Source organism: Notamacropus eugenii, chromosome 7 (genome assembly GCF_028372415.1).
Source record: "Notamacropus eugenii isolate mMacEug1 chromosome 7, mMacEug1.pri_v2, whole genome shotgun sequence".
In the NCBI taxonomy this organism is placed as follows: Eukaryota; Metazoa; Chordata; class Mammalia; order Diprotodontia; family Macropodidae; genus Notamacropus; species Notamacropus eugenii.
The window spans coordinates 81,133,795-81,150,098 of NC_092878.1; the positions used below are offsets into that span (position 1 = coordinate 81,133,795).

The following is a 16,304-nucleotide window of genomic DNA, read 5'->3' on the forward strand; positions in this document are numbered from 1 at the left end:
AAAGCTGTAATCTCTTATTTAAAGTTTAAACTGTTTGTATATGGAGTTTCTAAACAAGGCATTTGTGTTGGTGATAAATAATCTCTAGTGAGTGGTTTTTAGGACAAGTTTAAGATGTGAGTCCTGGCAAAATTTTTGATTAGTGAAACCTGCCATGTAATGTACAAGCCTCAGGGGACAATTGTGTCTCAGTTTCCCATTGTGTTCCTTTGAAAAGGAATGTTTTCCCCCTTGGCTATTTCTGAGTCTGGTTATAAGGTGGAGATGATATCTAATTAAGTCCTTGCTTTTATATACATGGCATGTTTCTATAATCAAAGCAGATAATTTAAAATGTAAGCAAAATACAAGTAGTATAATCTGCTGTTTTCAATTAACTGGGTAAATGGGTACTCTGGTATGGCCTTGCAAAAGATAAAATCCCCAGGAACATTCTTTCTCAATGAAATGGGAATAATTAGATAAAGAAAGGAAACCAAAGTATAAATGTGATGTTGTATCATTGTGCCATAGAACAAAATTGGGATTTAAGGTTAAGTGTAATGGTATGGAATTGTTGAGGACCCAAAGATAGCAACTTGCTGAGTCCTGCTCAAATGAATTCAAGCCAAGCCTTATTTCAACCAAAGAAGGTCAAAGTTTATTGAGATTTCTCAATGTTGGGTGGACTTTTAGGGAATCTGAGCATTTGTAACACTAAAACATGGTGTATTTTACCTACAGAGGGCCTCTGGGGAAGGAGTCCAGGTTTGCCCCAGTCATCTGGGGGTTTCAGGAATGGTCTTGATGGGAGAAGCCAGTAACCTGGAAAACTGGATTGACAGGGCATAGTCATAGGGAAAAGTTTATGAGCCTCTAGAGGGACAGTTCACGTGGGACAAAGTGAGGTTTTCCAGGGCCCTTTTAGAAAAATATGACTAAAACTCTTTTGGGGTGAAGGACAAAGGTCCCACCTTGGAATCAAATCTTTACCTGTTACAAAATGATGTAAGACCAATTGGGTAAATACAATTGACTGAATGAAGTTCCTGAGACTAAATCAGAGACATCTTAATTTTGAGGAAAAGAATTTCAGTCTAAGCTTCTTAGAGGCAGGTACACTCTGGTAATATTTGGCAATGATGGAAAAGTTGAATGTCTATTTTGATTTGGATTCATTTCATGAAATAAGTTGAAGTTAGTGTTTGAACTTATACATGTAGCTCATTCTTTTTAGATTGAGCAAGGTTAGAAAGCTATAGGGAAGCTTGGGAAACAGATGCAATAGAGCAATAACATGATGATTGTTATTTAACCAGGAACTAGAAAAGGTATAGAAAAGCATGTAAGCTACTTAATACTTGCTTCAAATGATGTTTCTTAGCCAATGTGAAGTCATAGTCATATCTGAGACTGATTATTGGAGCTTGCTATTTTAAGATTTTATGGGACTATTAACTGACTGCTCTTCTGAGTCTAACTCCAGGTGTGGATAGTAAAAAAGGCAGTCTGAGACACTGATACATGATGCCAGTAAGCCTGTGAGATGCTGGTATGCACTGCAAAAAGGTGATCTCATGGGAAGGTTGGGAGAGTGGCAGTTCAGCCTGGGCTGAGGTAGGATTCTCCTGACTCAATTTCCCCACTGCCACCTAACAGACTTTAACCCTGGCTGAATGCCAGTTGACAATCTACTCCTGCCTGGAATTGAAATGAAGTTAGGGAGATGTTGTTTCCCTGCAGTATCCCTGCTCTTAGTGGCAATTTCCTATAATCAAAAGTTTGGTAAGCATAATACTGGATCTATTAAATAATAGATTGTTGGTAGGGGAACATTTGAGGCTAAGTCTAAAATTACACTATCATGCTTAGAATTTCAGACTTAACAGCAAAAAGTCAGGTTCCTTTAATTATTAGTAATAGCATGGAGACAATCAGGTCAAGAGCTTGTGAGGTTAGCATATAAGCTAAAAGTTAAAAGAAAGATAGTTTGTGGTCTATATTGTAAATGCTTTAAAAGAAGCATCACATGACCAGAAGTTGGAATTGTTTTATGATGTGATATGTACTGTGTTAAAAATGATTATTTATTGTATTTATGTAAATATTGGAGCCTGTTATTGACTCCTTAGTGAAATTCCATCTTCCTGATGAGAGAAATGAATAGTAAATTAATGTAAAATGTAAAAACTGGGTTCCAATGTGAATTTCTTAAACAACCCATTGGTCAAAGTTCCAATTTTGATTTTGTAAGAGTGATAAGTGTATAAAGCTTAGAAATGGTCATCTAAAATGGTATTAAGGTCAGTTCTGTAAGAGAGTGGATATCTAGATTTCTACAAGAAAATAAAGGAAAGAAGATGTTGAGATGCTGTCCTGAAGATGACTTGAATGAGCATCCAGAACAGAAAACTGATGTAACTGATGTTCCTCCCTAGATGACTGTATGAGATGGAACCTCTAAATAGACTATTCATGAATTTACCCTTTTTCTTTGAATCTCTGTATCTGTACTTGTGAAAGGGGAATGCCCCATTATAATTTCTCAATGCATTGGTCAACTTTGCTCTCTTTCCATATTCATGTAGAAGGGAGATAGATGAAGGGAAGAATTCATAGGGGAAAGAATTCGAGGAGGTATTGATTGGATTTAGGTGTGAAAACAGAAATGATAATAAAGAAAAAAAGAGGAGTGCAGCACAGCCCAGTGTGAGACACAGTCCAGCACAGAGCACAGTCCAGCAGGGACATGGCCCGGAACAGGATTCAGGGAACCACCGGCAGAAGCAGTTCCTAAATTGTTCAATCCATAAACACCACAGATACCTTCAAAGGTCAGTGGGAGGGCTCCTTCAGCCAGGAGAGAGGAGTACAGTTTGGACTGCTAGCAGCAACCTTCAGTTTTTGGAGCCCTTCACCTAGAGACCCCAGGAGAATTGAGCAGGTGATCTTAATCTCAGCTCTGAGTGGTAGCCTTGGGAGACTTCTGCCTGAAGCCCCTGGGAGAATTGAGTCACTGATCTAAATCTCAGCCTTGAGCTCAGCCCTGGGGTGAGGAGGACCTTTGGTGTGGTGGAGCTAGAGGCAACTGGGGTAAGGAAATTCTAATTGCAGATTCTGGGCAGAAAAGTTTTTGTTTGCTTCCAGGCCAATGTGCAAGCCAGGAGAGGAGTAAGCTCTGCTGCCATTATTGTGCCACCTTGGAGGAACCGAGAACTTACAGATCCCCAGAGTATACCCTTCTCTTGACAAAGGATTCATGAGTCAAGTTGGGAAAATGCCAGGGAGAAGAAATAAGACTATAGAAGGTTACTTTCTTGGTAAACAGGTATTTCCTTCCATCCTTTCAGAGGAGGAAGAATGAGGCATAACATCAGAAGAAATCAAGGCTTCTGTATCCAAAACCTCCAAAATAAATATGCAATAGTCTCAGGCAATGGAAGAGCTCTAAAAGGATTTTGAAAATCAAGTAAGAGAGGTGGAGGAAAAATTGGGAAGAGAGATGAGAGTGATATAAGAAAATCATGAAAAGTGAGTCAACAGTTTGATAAAGGAGATGCTGAAGAAAATAACACCTTTAAAAATAGGCTACCTCAATTGGCAAAAGAGGTCCAAAAAGCCAATGAAGAGAAGAATGCTTTCAAAAGCAGAATTAGCCCAATGGAAAAGAAGGTTCAAAAGCTCACTGAAGAAAATAGTTCTTTAAAAATTAGAATGGAGCAGATAGAAGCTAATGACTTTTTGAGAAACCAAGAAATTACAAAACAAAACCAAAAGAATGAAAAAATAAAAGACAATGTAAAATGTCTCTTTGTGAAAACAACTGACCTGGAAAGTAAATTCAAAAGAGCCAATTTAAAAGTTATGGGAGGGGGGCGGAGCCAAGATGGCGTAGTAGAAAGACGCACATACACATAGCTCCGAACCCACAACCCATAGAACAACTACAAAGAAGTAACTCACGGCGAATTCTGCACCCAGAGGCCACAGAACATTGGAGCGAGGGAGATTTCTGTTCCGGAGAGACCTGCAAACCTCTCATAAAAGGTCCTTCGTGCTGCGGACTGGGCGCCGGGACTGGGAGCTGAGTACAGCCCTGCCGTGGCCGCGGCACCAAGAGGAACAGATCCGAGCGGGCTTCAGGGACGGGATCTCCAGCGGCCGCACAAGTACCTCCACCCACAGGTGACGGGGGTCAGTGAGAGAGTCCCTTTGGCGGGTCGAGGGGGGAGTGGGGTGCCCCCATGGCTCGGGCCCCCTCGGGAGACAGAAGCTGAGGGGCAGCGGCAGACCAGGGCTCTCCAAGCAGGCAGGAGCCTGGATCCATTGTTGAAGGTCTGTGCATAAACTCCCTGAGGGAACTGAGCCTGAGAGGCAGCCCTGCCCTCACCTGAGCATCTGAATTTAATCTCACACTGAATAGCAGCCCTGCCCCCGCCCAAAGCCCTGAGGCTGGAAGCAGCACTTGAATCTCAGACCCCAAACACTGGCTGGGAGGATCAGGAGGTGAGGTGGGTGTGAGGAAAATATTCAGAGGTCAAGTCACTGGCTGGGAAAATGCCCAGAAAAGGGAAAAGAAATAAGACTATAGAAGGTTACTTTCTTGGGGAACAGGCATTTCCTCCCTTCCTTTCTGATGAGGAAGAACAATGCTTACCATCAGGCAAAGACACAGAAATCAAGGCTTCTGTGTCCCAGCCCACTCAATGGGCTCAGGCCATGGAAGAGCTCAAAAAGAATTTTGAAAATCAAGTTAGAGAGGTGGAGGAAAAACTGGGAAGACAAATGAGAGACATGCAAGAAAACCATGAAAAACAGGTCAACACTTTGTTAAAGGAGATCCAAGAAAATAACACCTTGAAAAATAGGCTAATTCAATTGGCAAAAGAGGTTCAAAAAGCCAATGAGGAGAAGAATGCTTTCAAAAGCAGAATTAGCCAAATGGAAAAGGAGATTCAAAAGCTCACTGAAGAAAATAGTTCTCTCAAAATTAGAATGGCACAGATGGAGGCTAAGGACTCTATGAGAAAGCAAGAAATCACAGAACAAAGCCAGAGGAATGGAAAAATGGAAGATAATGTGAAATATCTCATTGGAAAAACAACTGACCTTGAAAATAGATCCAGGAGAGACAATTTAAAAATTATGGGACTACCTGAAAGCCATGATCAAAAGAAGAGCCTAGACATCATCTTTCATGAAATTATCAATGAAAACTGCCCTGAGATTCTAGAACCAGAGGGCAAAATAAATATTCAAGGAATCCACAGAACACCACATGAAAGAGATCCAAAAAGAGAAACTCCTAGGAACACTGTGGCCAAATTCCAGAACTCCCAGGTGAAAGAGAAAATATTGCAAGCAGCTAGAAAGAAACAATTCAAGTATTGTGGAAATACAATCAGGATAACACAAGATCTAGCAGCTTCTACATTAAGGGATCGAAGGGCATGGAATAGGATATTCCAGAAGTCAAAGGAACTAGGACTAAAACCAAGAATCACCTACCCAGCAAAACTGAGTATAATACTTCAGGGGAAAAATTGGTCTTTCAATGAAATAGAGGATTTTCAAGCATTCTTGATGAAAAGACCAGAGCTGAAAAGAAAATTCGACTTCCAAACACAAGAATGAAGAGAACCATGAAAAGGTGAACAGCAAAGAGAAGTCATAAGGGACTTACTAAAGTTGAACTGTTTACATTCCTACATGGAAAGACAATATTTGTAACTCTTGAAACATTTCAGTATCTGGGTACTGGGTGGGAGTACACACACACACATGCACACACGCACACACACATAGAGACAGAGTGCACAGAGTGAATTGAAGAGGATGGGATCATATCTTAAAAAAAAAAATGAAATCAAGCAGTGAGAGAGAAAGATATTGGGAGGAGAAAGGGAGAATTGAATGGGGCAAATTATCTCTCATAAAAGAGGCAAGCAAAAGACTCATTAGTGGAGGGATAAAGAGGGGAGGTGAGAGAAAAACATGAAGTCTACTCTCATCACATTCCACTAAAGGAAAGAATAAAATGCCTACTCATTTTGGTATGAAAACCTATCTTACAATACAGGAAAGTGGAGGATAAGGGGATAAGCAGAGTGGGGGGGGGATGATAGAAGGGAGGGCATGGGGAGGAGAGTGCAATTTGAGGTCAACACTCATGGGGAGGGATAGGATCAAAAGAGAATAGAAGTAATGGGGGACAGGATAGGATGGAGGGAAATATAGTTAGTCCTATACAACACAACTATTATGGAAGTCATTTGCAAAACTACACAGATTTGGCCTATATTGAATTGCTTGCCTTCCAAAGGGAAGGGGTGGAGAGGGAGGGAGCTAAAGAAGTTGGAACTCAAAGTGTTAGGATCAACTGTAATGTTCTTACCACTAGGAAATAAGAAATACAGGTAAAGGGGTATAGAAAGCTATCTGGCCCTACAGGACAAAAGAGAAGACAGAGACAAGGGCAGAGAGGGATGATAGAAGAGAGAGCAGATTGGTCATAGGGGCAATTAGAATGCTTGGCATTTGGGGGGGGAGGGGAGAAAAGGGGAGAAAATTTGTAACCCAAAATTTTGTGAAAATGAATGTTAAAAGCTAAATAAAAAAAAAAAATAAAAATAAAATAAAAAAATAAAAAAAAAATAAAAAAATAAAAAAAAAAAAAAGTTATGGGACTACCTGAAAGTCATGATCAAAAAAAGATGCTAGACTTCATCTTTCATGAAATTATCAAGAAAACCTACCCTGATATTCTAGAACCAGAGGACAAAATAAATACTGTAAGAATCCACCAATCACCTCCTGAAAAAGACCCAAAAGGAGAAACTCCTAGGAATATTGTAGCCAAATTCCAGAGTTCCCAGGTCAAGAAGAAAATATTGCCAGCAGTTAGAAAGAAAAAATGTGAGTACTGTGGAAATACAATAAGTATAACAGCATCTGGCAACTTCTACATTAAGGGACACAATGACTTGGAATGTGATTTTCCAGAAGTCAAAGGAAGTAGGATTAAAACCAAGAATCACCTACCTAGCAAAACTGAGTATAATACTTCAGGTGAAAAAAATGGTCTTTCAATGAAATAGAGGACTTTCAAGCATTCTTGATGAAAAGACCAGAACTGAATAGAAAATTTGACTTTCAAACACAAGAATCAAGAGAAGCATGAAAAGGCAAACAGGAAAAGAGAAATCATAAAGGACTTCCTAAAGTGAACTGTTTACATTCCTACATGAAAAGATAATATTTGTAACTCTTGAGACTTTTCTCAGTATTTTGGTAGTTGGAGGGATTATACACACACACACACACACACACACACACACACACACACACACACACACATAGACAGAGAGCACAGGGTGAGTTGAATAAGCGGGGATGATATCTAAAAAAATAAAATTAAGTGGTGAGAGAAGAATATATTGGAAGAAAAAAGGGAGAATTGGAATGGGGCAAATTATCACTCATAAAAGAGGCAAGAAAAAGTTTTTCCAGTGGAAGAGAAAAGGAAGGAGGTGAGAGGGGAAAAAGGAAAGTTTACTCTTCACATTTGGCTTAAAGAAGGAATAACATGCTCACTCAATTTGGTATGAAAATCTATCTTACATTATAGGAAAGTAGGGGAGAAGGGCACAAGTGGGGTGAGAAGGATGGTAGAAGGGAGAGCAAATGTGAGAAAGGAGTAATTAGAAGTAAACACTTTTGGGGAGGGACAAGGTCAAAAGAGAGAATAGAAAAAATGGGTGGCAGGATAGGATGGAAGGAAATATAGTTAGTCTTCCATAACATAACAATTATGGAAGTCTTTTGCAAAAATACACATATATAGCCTATATTGAATTGCTTGCCTTGTCATTGGGGATGGGTGGGGAGGGAGGGAGGGAGAGAAGTTGGAATTCAAAGTATTAGGAATGAATGTTGACAATTGCTTTTGCATACAACTGGGAAATAAGAAATACAGGTAATGGGGTCTAGAAATCCATCTTGCCCTACAAAAAAAGAGAGAAGAAGGATTAAGGGAAGGGCAGGATGTGATAGAAGGGAGGGCAGATTGTGGGAAGGGGTAATCAGAATGCATGATGTTTGAGGTGGGAGGAGAGGAGAGATGGGGAGAAAATTTGGAACTCAAATTTTGTTGAAATGAATGTGGAAAACTAAAACTAAAGAAAGAAAAAAGGGGGGATTTTGTGGGAGGCAAGAAAGTTCTGTTTTCAACATTCTTAGATGATAAGGGTTGTGACATAGCATGGACAGGTTAGAGGTCAGAAACTAATCTGCAGACCCAAGGAGCTGTGTGAGAAACCACCTATCAGAGAGGAGAATATGGAGTCACATGGCCAGGGGCAGTATTGTGGAAGATCCATAGTTAGGAAAACAGTATAAGAAACCCCACCTTTCTGCATGTGTTGTAGTCTTCCTGTAACCTTACAAGGGAGGCTACCCATCCATTCAGGGGGAATGGATGAAAAGATTAATAAAAGATTTCCTGATTTCACAACAGGCATTGTTCTTTGTTTAAGGTGAATGTATTTCTCACTGTTGGGGGCTTCTTAGACAGGCTCACTTCTAACAATCCTATCACAGAACAAGCCACTGCAGCAGGAGAAAACTTCACTTGTTGGTGTTGCTTAACCCCAGACATGCCAGTTTTGAGAGTTAAATTGACTGCAGAACTGCAGGGTATGTCATCCTAAGAAGTAGTGTGTTCTTATAAATATGTGACTGCTTGTGATTCTGCATGAGTGTGTGCTGAGTCTGAATGATACAGAGAGAGGACCTTAGAGTCAGGAAGATGTAAGTTCAACTCATATGTATGACACTAACTAGCTGTGGGACTAGTCATCTAGACCCCCAGTTCCACACTGTAAGCTACAAGCAAGGCAATGCTCTGTACTGGTGCAGGGAGTTTCCTCACTGAGAATGCTATACACTATTGAATTTCCAAGACCTGATGAGAGGGACTGAGTGATAGAGACATACAGAGAAAGACAGAAACAGAGGGACAGAAAGACAGAATTAGAGATTGAGAATGAGAGAGAAGAGACAGAGACAGAGAAAAACAGAGAGAGACAGAGAATGAGAGTGGCAAAGAATACAGAAAAAGACAGAGAGATAGAAAGTTGGAAAAACAAAGAAAAGAGGGTGAGAGTAAGAGAAAGGAGAAAGAAAAAGACAGAGACAAAGAGGAAAAGGAGAGACAGAAACAAACATCTAGGAAATAAAGAGAGAAAAGAAAGATAGAGTAAGAAACAAAACAGAAACAGAAAGACAAAGCAAAGAAAGAGAGGCAGAAAAAGAAGAAAGAGTGAAAGAAGAAACAGAGAGGAGAGAAAAAGGGAGAGGGAAGAAAAGAGAGCAGAGAAAAAGAGAGTTTCAGAGAGGCTAGAGAAGAAAAGAAGAGAATTTTCAGTTAAGTTAGGATAAGGAAAGTGACTTCTACTAATTTTTTGGCAGAAAAGTAGAATAAATGCCTGACTCAAATAGCTACACTCAGGTGAATTAAAGTTCTTTAAAGTCAAGGGTTATTTCATTTATTTCATTTTTGCCTCAGTATCTCCTGCATCTAGGATAGGGCCTGGCATATAATAGGTGCTTAATAAATACTTCTTGTACTAAGTTGAAAAGCAGAAACATTTTTTAAATGGTACCTATTGCCATGGGATTAAAGAAAATCTACCAGTAAATTTCAACAGATGATGTAGGACTCTCAATGGCAAAACTTTAGAAAATAGGCTTTCCTTCATCTTCCTAAAACATGCACAATTGATTAGTAAAAATCACTAGCATTTTCAGACCTCACATCCTCAAGCTGAGATTAGGGACTCTGGCCACTGGATGTCAGCATTGCCCTACTAAGTTAAAAATTGGAACCTGATTTAAATTGGGCCATTTTGGTCTTTATTCCTTATAAGGATAGAGATAGGGACGAGCTGGGGTTTCATGGGTGTTGAAGGGTTCTGGTGAGGAGTCTACTATATCAATGCAGGTCGACACCTTCTCTGCAACTCAAATGTTTTTAAGTGCTTCCTAGAAGACTGCGGTGGAGGGTGGGGGAGGGAAGGGGAGTTCCTCATATAGCATTTGAAATGTGGAATATGAACCTCCCTGGTTATTGTCTTTGTGGTTCCAAGGCCAGCTCTCAGATATTCACAACACTACCCTATCTCTTTTGTCTTGGACATTTGAGGTTAATTTCACCAACGTTAGCCTAGACTAAAATCTCTTCCTATCAGATTCTTTCACTGGTCTTTGCAAAATCAACTGGGAGTTTTCATACTAATTCCCGTTGTACTGAATTTTGCTAATTTAGGTTGGCAGGAAACCTTTCCTACAACTCTACCTCTATTTGTCTCCTTTCCCAAAGTGTCTTTCCTTTCTTCCTTTCCTCAGATATTATTTATCTTTTTAAAGAAAAATTAAAACAAAAACCTCTATCTCCACCATGGCAAGGGGAAGTTTCCAAGGTCCAGATTTTAACATGAGATTTTTTTTTTTCAGTAAAATTCATGGTAGGGAAAAAACTTTAGACTTTCTCATGTTCTCCTTTTTTTTTCTCTTAGGAATATGGTTTCCATAACAGAACCATTATCAGGATTCTAATTGCCAGAAGTGAAATAGACCTGATGAATATACGAAAAAAATACAAAGAAAGATATGGAAAATCTCTGTTTCATGATATAAAAGTAAGTCTCTTGCCTTTTTACTAGATGTTGTGGTTTAGTCAAATTTCTGATAGGCTTTGATAAGATATTTCCAATGGAGTATGTCTAAAATGGAACTCATTATCTTCACCATCTAAAACTTGTCCAAATTTCCCAACCCAGTTACCACCTCCTCTTTGAAGACTGTTTTACAGGCCAGATTTCTTTCTTTCTTTTTTCTATTTTTCTTTCTTTTTTCTTTCTTCCTACCTTCCCTACCTTCCTTCCTTTCTTCCTTCCTGACTGTTCTTTCTTTCTTTCTTTCTTTCTTTCTTTCTTTCTTTCTTTCTTTCTTTCTTTCTTTCTTTCTTTCTTTCTTCCTTCCTTCCTTCCTTTCTTTCTTTCTTTTTCTTTCTTTCTTTCTTTCTTTCTTTCTTTCTTTCTTTCTTTCTTTCTTTCTTTCTTTCTTTCTTTCTTTCTTTCTTCCTGTTCTTTCTTTCATTCTTTCCTTCTTTCTTTCTCTCTTTCTTTCTTTCTCTCTTTCTTTTTTCCTTTCTTGTTTTTCCCAAAACCTTAAACCCAGTGCATTCTGAAGCCCATACATTGCACAACAATGGGTCCCTGCCCAAACTCCACTTAATGGCTCTTTTCCGGACCCTCCTGGCTTCTGAGTGATTATCAATAGCAACTGTTGCTGTTTCTCTCTCAGCTTGATTTGCTTATCTTTTTTCTTTTGCTCATTAAAGGGGCCATTCCCTGATTACTTCTTAAAGGGGTCTAGTCACTGAATGGGCATTACCTCACTCTAAGTGAGTTCCTGAATAGGTTAAGGTCTCTCAGTACATTCTGGGCCTTCTTTAATCACCTTGATGAATATCTGGTCACTGGATCCACATGGCTCAGGAGGGGACAGTGAGGCTGGTGACCTTGCACAGCCCTCCCTCAATCAAAACAAAGTCAAGTGCAAGTCATGTCATCATTTCTCTCATGGCATGGTCTTCTTTGGAAACAAAGGATGAACAGAGAAGGAGGAAGAAGAAGTATGGTATAGGGAAAGACTGATAGATTTGGTAATCCCAGAACCTGAGTTCAGATCTTATCTTTGCTACTAACTACCTCTCTGAAGGTAGACATGTCACTTAATCTTTCTAGGCCTCATTTTCTTTATTTGTAAAAAGAAGTAATTTCATTAGCTGTTCTTGCAGTTCTCAATTATGATATGGCACTTAGTTCTTGCTGCTCCTTTGATCCTAAAATAATCTTATATTTACTTACCTTTGTAGATACTGTATATACTCCTTAGTAAGCTAAGGTGCCCAAGAACAAGGAATGTTGTTTTGTTTTCACATATTTAACCCTAGCACAATACTTTATACACAGTGGACATTTGATAAATGTAAGTTGAATAGAATTATTAGACTGTTTTATGTTTGAATTCAGTTGTTAACAAGTAAAATATTCCATCTTGTCTAGTTTGTTGTAAAACTAGATATTTTCTTTAAAATCTTATCTTTTGTTTTAAAAAAATCACACATGTACCTTTTTTTTTTTTTTACATTGGTCAACTTAATGTTCTGAGCCTTCTCTCTCTAGTCTGTGTCTTTATACACATTGTGGCCCCTGTACCTGAAATGTTCTCTCTCCTCACCGCAAGCTCAGGAACTGAACCTCAGGTCAAATGCTAGCACCTTTACTAATTCCTCTAATTGTAATTTTCTCCTCCAACTTCCTATAATTAATTAAGTGATGTATATATGTGTATATATACATACATATAGACATACATGTATTTGTATACATACACACATACATACACACTCCTCTGTGCATATGTTGTTCTTCCATCCCTCACTAGAATACAAAGTTCTTGAAGTTTTGCTTTGTCTTGCTAAGCCCAGAAATTAGCCTGATGGGCATTTAATAAATGTGTATTAAATTGAGCTGAACTTCAGTTATTATGTTTTGACTTTCTTGTTAGAAAATAAATATCCTGGCATATTTCCTTGGTGAGTAAAACTAGTTCTGAGTCATTCACTGTAATCCAGCAACTCATTAGTGTGCATTAATAACTACATACAGTTAATACAGCTGTATTCTATACATCTAGAAATAGTCAGTTGCGATGACACTAGTTCAGAAGAGACAATATTTTTATAATGGCTTTTTAAATGTAGAGTTTTCATAATTGTATTTATGAACAAATAATGGAGAACAGAGGGGTTGTAGTTGCATTCACATGTACTTTCTGGCCTAAATATTTCAATCATTGTAACATACAGAGTTGTGGGATTGGGGTGGGAGATAAGATGGTTTCTTGCTCCAATTTGTCATTTACATCAAGATTTATTACTTCTTCCAAGTTTTTACAAAAGCATTGTTTGTGGCTATTTTATACAGAGAACTCCAGAATACTGAAACCTCTCTTGGCCTTACCTTTGAAAAAATAAGGGAATGGAATATTAAAATTTTTTTGGAATATTGCCACATTTTTCTCCCGTAAACATTTTGCTTTGTATTTCAGAATTTCGCTTCAGGACATTATGAGAAAGCTTTACTTGCCATCTGTGCTGGTGATGTTGAAGACTATTAAAAGAAACAGATGAATTTAGGAAACTACATCCCGTTCTTTAAAGATGCCTCCAAATATTGACATTTCTTCACAGATGTAGACTATTGATTATCACTGAAGTGAAGCTGGAAAAATCACAAGGTCCTCCGCTAAATTAGCATCATATCTTTTTTTTCTTTTTCTTTCTTACTGAACCAAAAATATGTATTTGCCAAGGTAGATGCTTATTTCCTTTAAGGGGCATTTTCTAAATACAGTACTTTACTAATTTATGAATCATGAAGCAATTAAAAAATTATTAGATTCAAATGCATTTATTTGAACTTATTTTATCAACACTAAATTAGTGAGGGGAACCTGTGGCCTCAAAGCCACATGTGGCCCTCTAAGTGCTCAAGTGTGGCCCTTTGACTGAATCCTTCTATAAACTTCAGATTCAGTCAAAAGGACACACTTGAGGGCCACAGGTGGCCTCAAAGCCACAAGTTCATGACCCTTGGTTTAGGGCAAGACCAAGATGGGGTTCAGGGCCTATGACAGAGATTATGGGCTTATATCTCTACCCTCTAACCATTTTATATAGAAAAAATCAAGTTAAAATGAATATTAAATTGGAATTTAAAGGAGAAAAACAGTCAAAAAAGACTGCATTCAGTTCAAAGATGCATGGAATGTCTGATTGAATATTTATGCTCTCTAATCATACTATGTATACAGATATATACATATACTTATAATGAGACTATAAAGGATTGAAACAGTTCTTACCTTATCCTAGTATGGTTGCATCTCTAATTCACTACATGTAAGCTGCCTTGTTTCCCAAAACAGGGTATGCCAACATAAATCCTGAGACCAGGATCATCTCCCTGAATGACTATATAATGTTTTTTTCCTTATGTAACCAGTAGGAGGCAGTATCTGCCTAGATTGGCTGCATAAATGAAGCAGTACCTCCCATCTTTGAAATTTAGGTTTGTCTTCTCATAATGTCATAGAGCCATTGGAGTCTATGTTCTCTGCGGGAAATATGGATACAAACTCCTTCCCACAATGTGAAGTTTCTTTTTACTCTAAACTTTATCAGCCCAAGAAGCATGTCTAACTTTGTATCTCACCCAATCTTTTATCTTGGATAAATGGTTTCATAACAACGGTTTTATAATGATCATGACTTTCATTACACTGTTGAAGACTACATCTTCTCTTCACCTTACAATATAATTTCATAAGTTTCTGTGGCTGGAAAAAAATCATCATCAAATTTATTTGTTGGTCCTCAAACAGCAATAACTAGGTAGGTAGGTAGGTAGATAGATAGGTAGACAGATAGATAGATAGATAGACAGACAGATAGATGGATGGTTACAGGGGAGAGATAGGAAGAAAAGTTGGAATTTAAAATCTTATGGAAATGAATGTTGAAAATTAAAAATAAATATTATTTTTAAAAATAGAAAGAAGAACTCAAAGGAAATGGAATGTAATATATAACAGTATAGAGAAATGTCAACAAATAAATTATATTTATTTTAAAAGCAATTACAATAATTATATTAACTTCAATTTACATGTAAATATTTCAGTTTAATGTCACAGATTAATCATTAAGTATACAAATAGCATCTATGAGCAGATCCAAAAAAAAGAGGATTATATATTGCCTAATACAAATTTCCTTAAATTACAAATTGTTATATAATTTAAAACATACTAAAAATAGACATTTTATGAAAAATAAAGATTTTTCTCATTTGTTTGATTTTGTTTCCTTTAATTTTGTCATTATTGCCTTAGACATGATCCTTGAGCTAATTAAGATGGTCCTTTTTTCACAATTGTTGGAAATTATATGTGGATGTTACTTTTTCATTGAAGGATGGACTTGAGTTACAACTCACTGGAGTGGGTAGAGCTTAATCAAAGTAATAGGTCAATAGCAGTTGGAAGTAATTCCCCAGAAACATAGTGAGCCTGAAAGGAAAGGTCATACTTTGAATGTCATGAGGAGATGGAAATTTGGTCAATCAGCAATTGGATAAAACATGTGCAGTATTAGATTTTGAGAGCATGAATGAGGCAGAGAATGTAGCAAAGATGGGCATAAATGATAACAGATATAAGCAAAACATTGCACCAGTCTGAAGGCTGAATTAGTTTTTTTTTTTTTTTCAGATAACATTTCTGTGTTCTGTAACTTGATAAATTTATATTGTGGAAGTTTGTTTTCTTTTGACTTCTTTTCCTTCCATGCTAATAAAGTCCTTTAAAAAATATATCTGCCTTGCAAGATTCTGGAAAGATGGCAGAATAAGACAGGAAATTACCTGACTCTCCCAAATTTCCCCACAAATAATTTAAAATAATGTCTCACTTATTATGACAGACATAATTAAAAGTTGCTGAAGCAGTTGTACAACCTAAGAATATTACAAAATATTGGGAGAATGTTAGCAAAGACCTTGCCTCCTGGATAGTTGTTTGTCCTGATTGAAGTGCAGATATGTCCAGGCAGATACAACTGAATGAACAAATAAGCCCTGGGGGCAGCTGTGTAGGGAACTCATCTCAGCCTCATAAATGTTCACCCCATGGAGAATGTGGGGGTCAGACAGCTGACCAGGGGAAGATTGCAGGCACTGAACATGGAGCCCAGGTGAGTTGACCAAATGTGGTCTCAGGCTATGTCCGTAAATGAGGAGGAGAAAACATATGCTGTGAGTATGGGCACAAAGGGACAGCAGGGGCCCTGCTGTCTTAAAAGGGCTGCACAAAATCCATGAAGCTTGGGATAGTACACCAACCACACCAGAAGCAGAGTCCTGACAAATAATTTTTTAAAAGTCAAGTAATAAGCTGGGGAAATAAGCCAACAGTGGGGAAAAAATCAGAGTATAGAATCTTACTTGGTGACAAAGAAGACCAAAACATACAAGTAGAAGACAATGAAGTCATAGCTCCTACATCCAAAGCCTCCAAGAAAAATATGAATTGATTGCAGACTATGAAAGACTTCAAAAAGGATTTTGAAAATCAAGTAAGAGAAGTAAGAGGAGAAATTGGAAAGAGAAATGAGAGTGATTCAAAAAAATCATGAAAAA

General features: G+C 37.9%; 1 protein-coding gene across 1 annotated transcript in view; it reads left to right on the top strand.

Moving 5' to 3' along the window:
* The window catches only part of ANXA10 (annexin A10), a 115,983-nt gene extending 102,502 nt beyond the window's left edge, over nucleotides 1–13,481 (top strand). Inside the window, exons 11-12 of the mRNA XM_072625146.1 lie at nucleotides 10,554–10,676; nucleotides 13,156–13,481. Coding sequence (XP_072481247.1) covers nucleotides 10,554–10,676; nucleotides 13,156–13,224 — 192 coding nt within the window. The 3' untranslated portion in view covers nucleotides 13,225–13,481. The remainder of the gene's footprint in view (nucleotides 1–10,553; nucleotides 10,677–13,155) is intronic.
* Nucleotides 13,482–16,304: the final 2,823 nt, after the last annotated feature.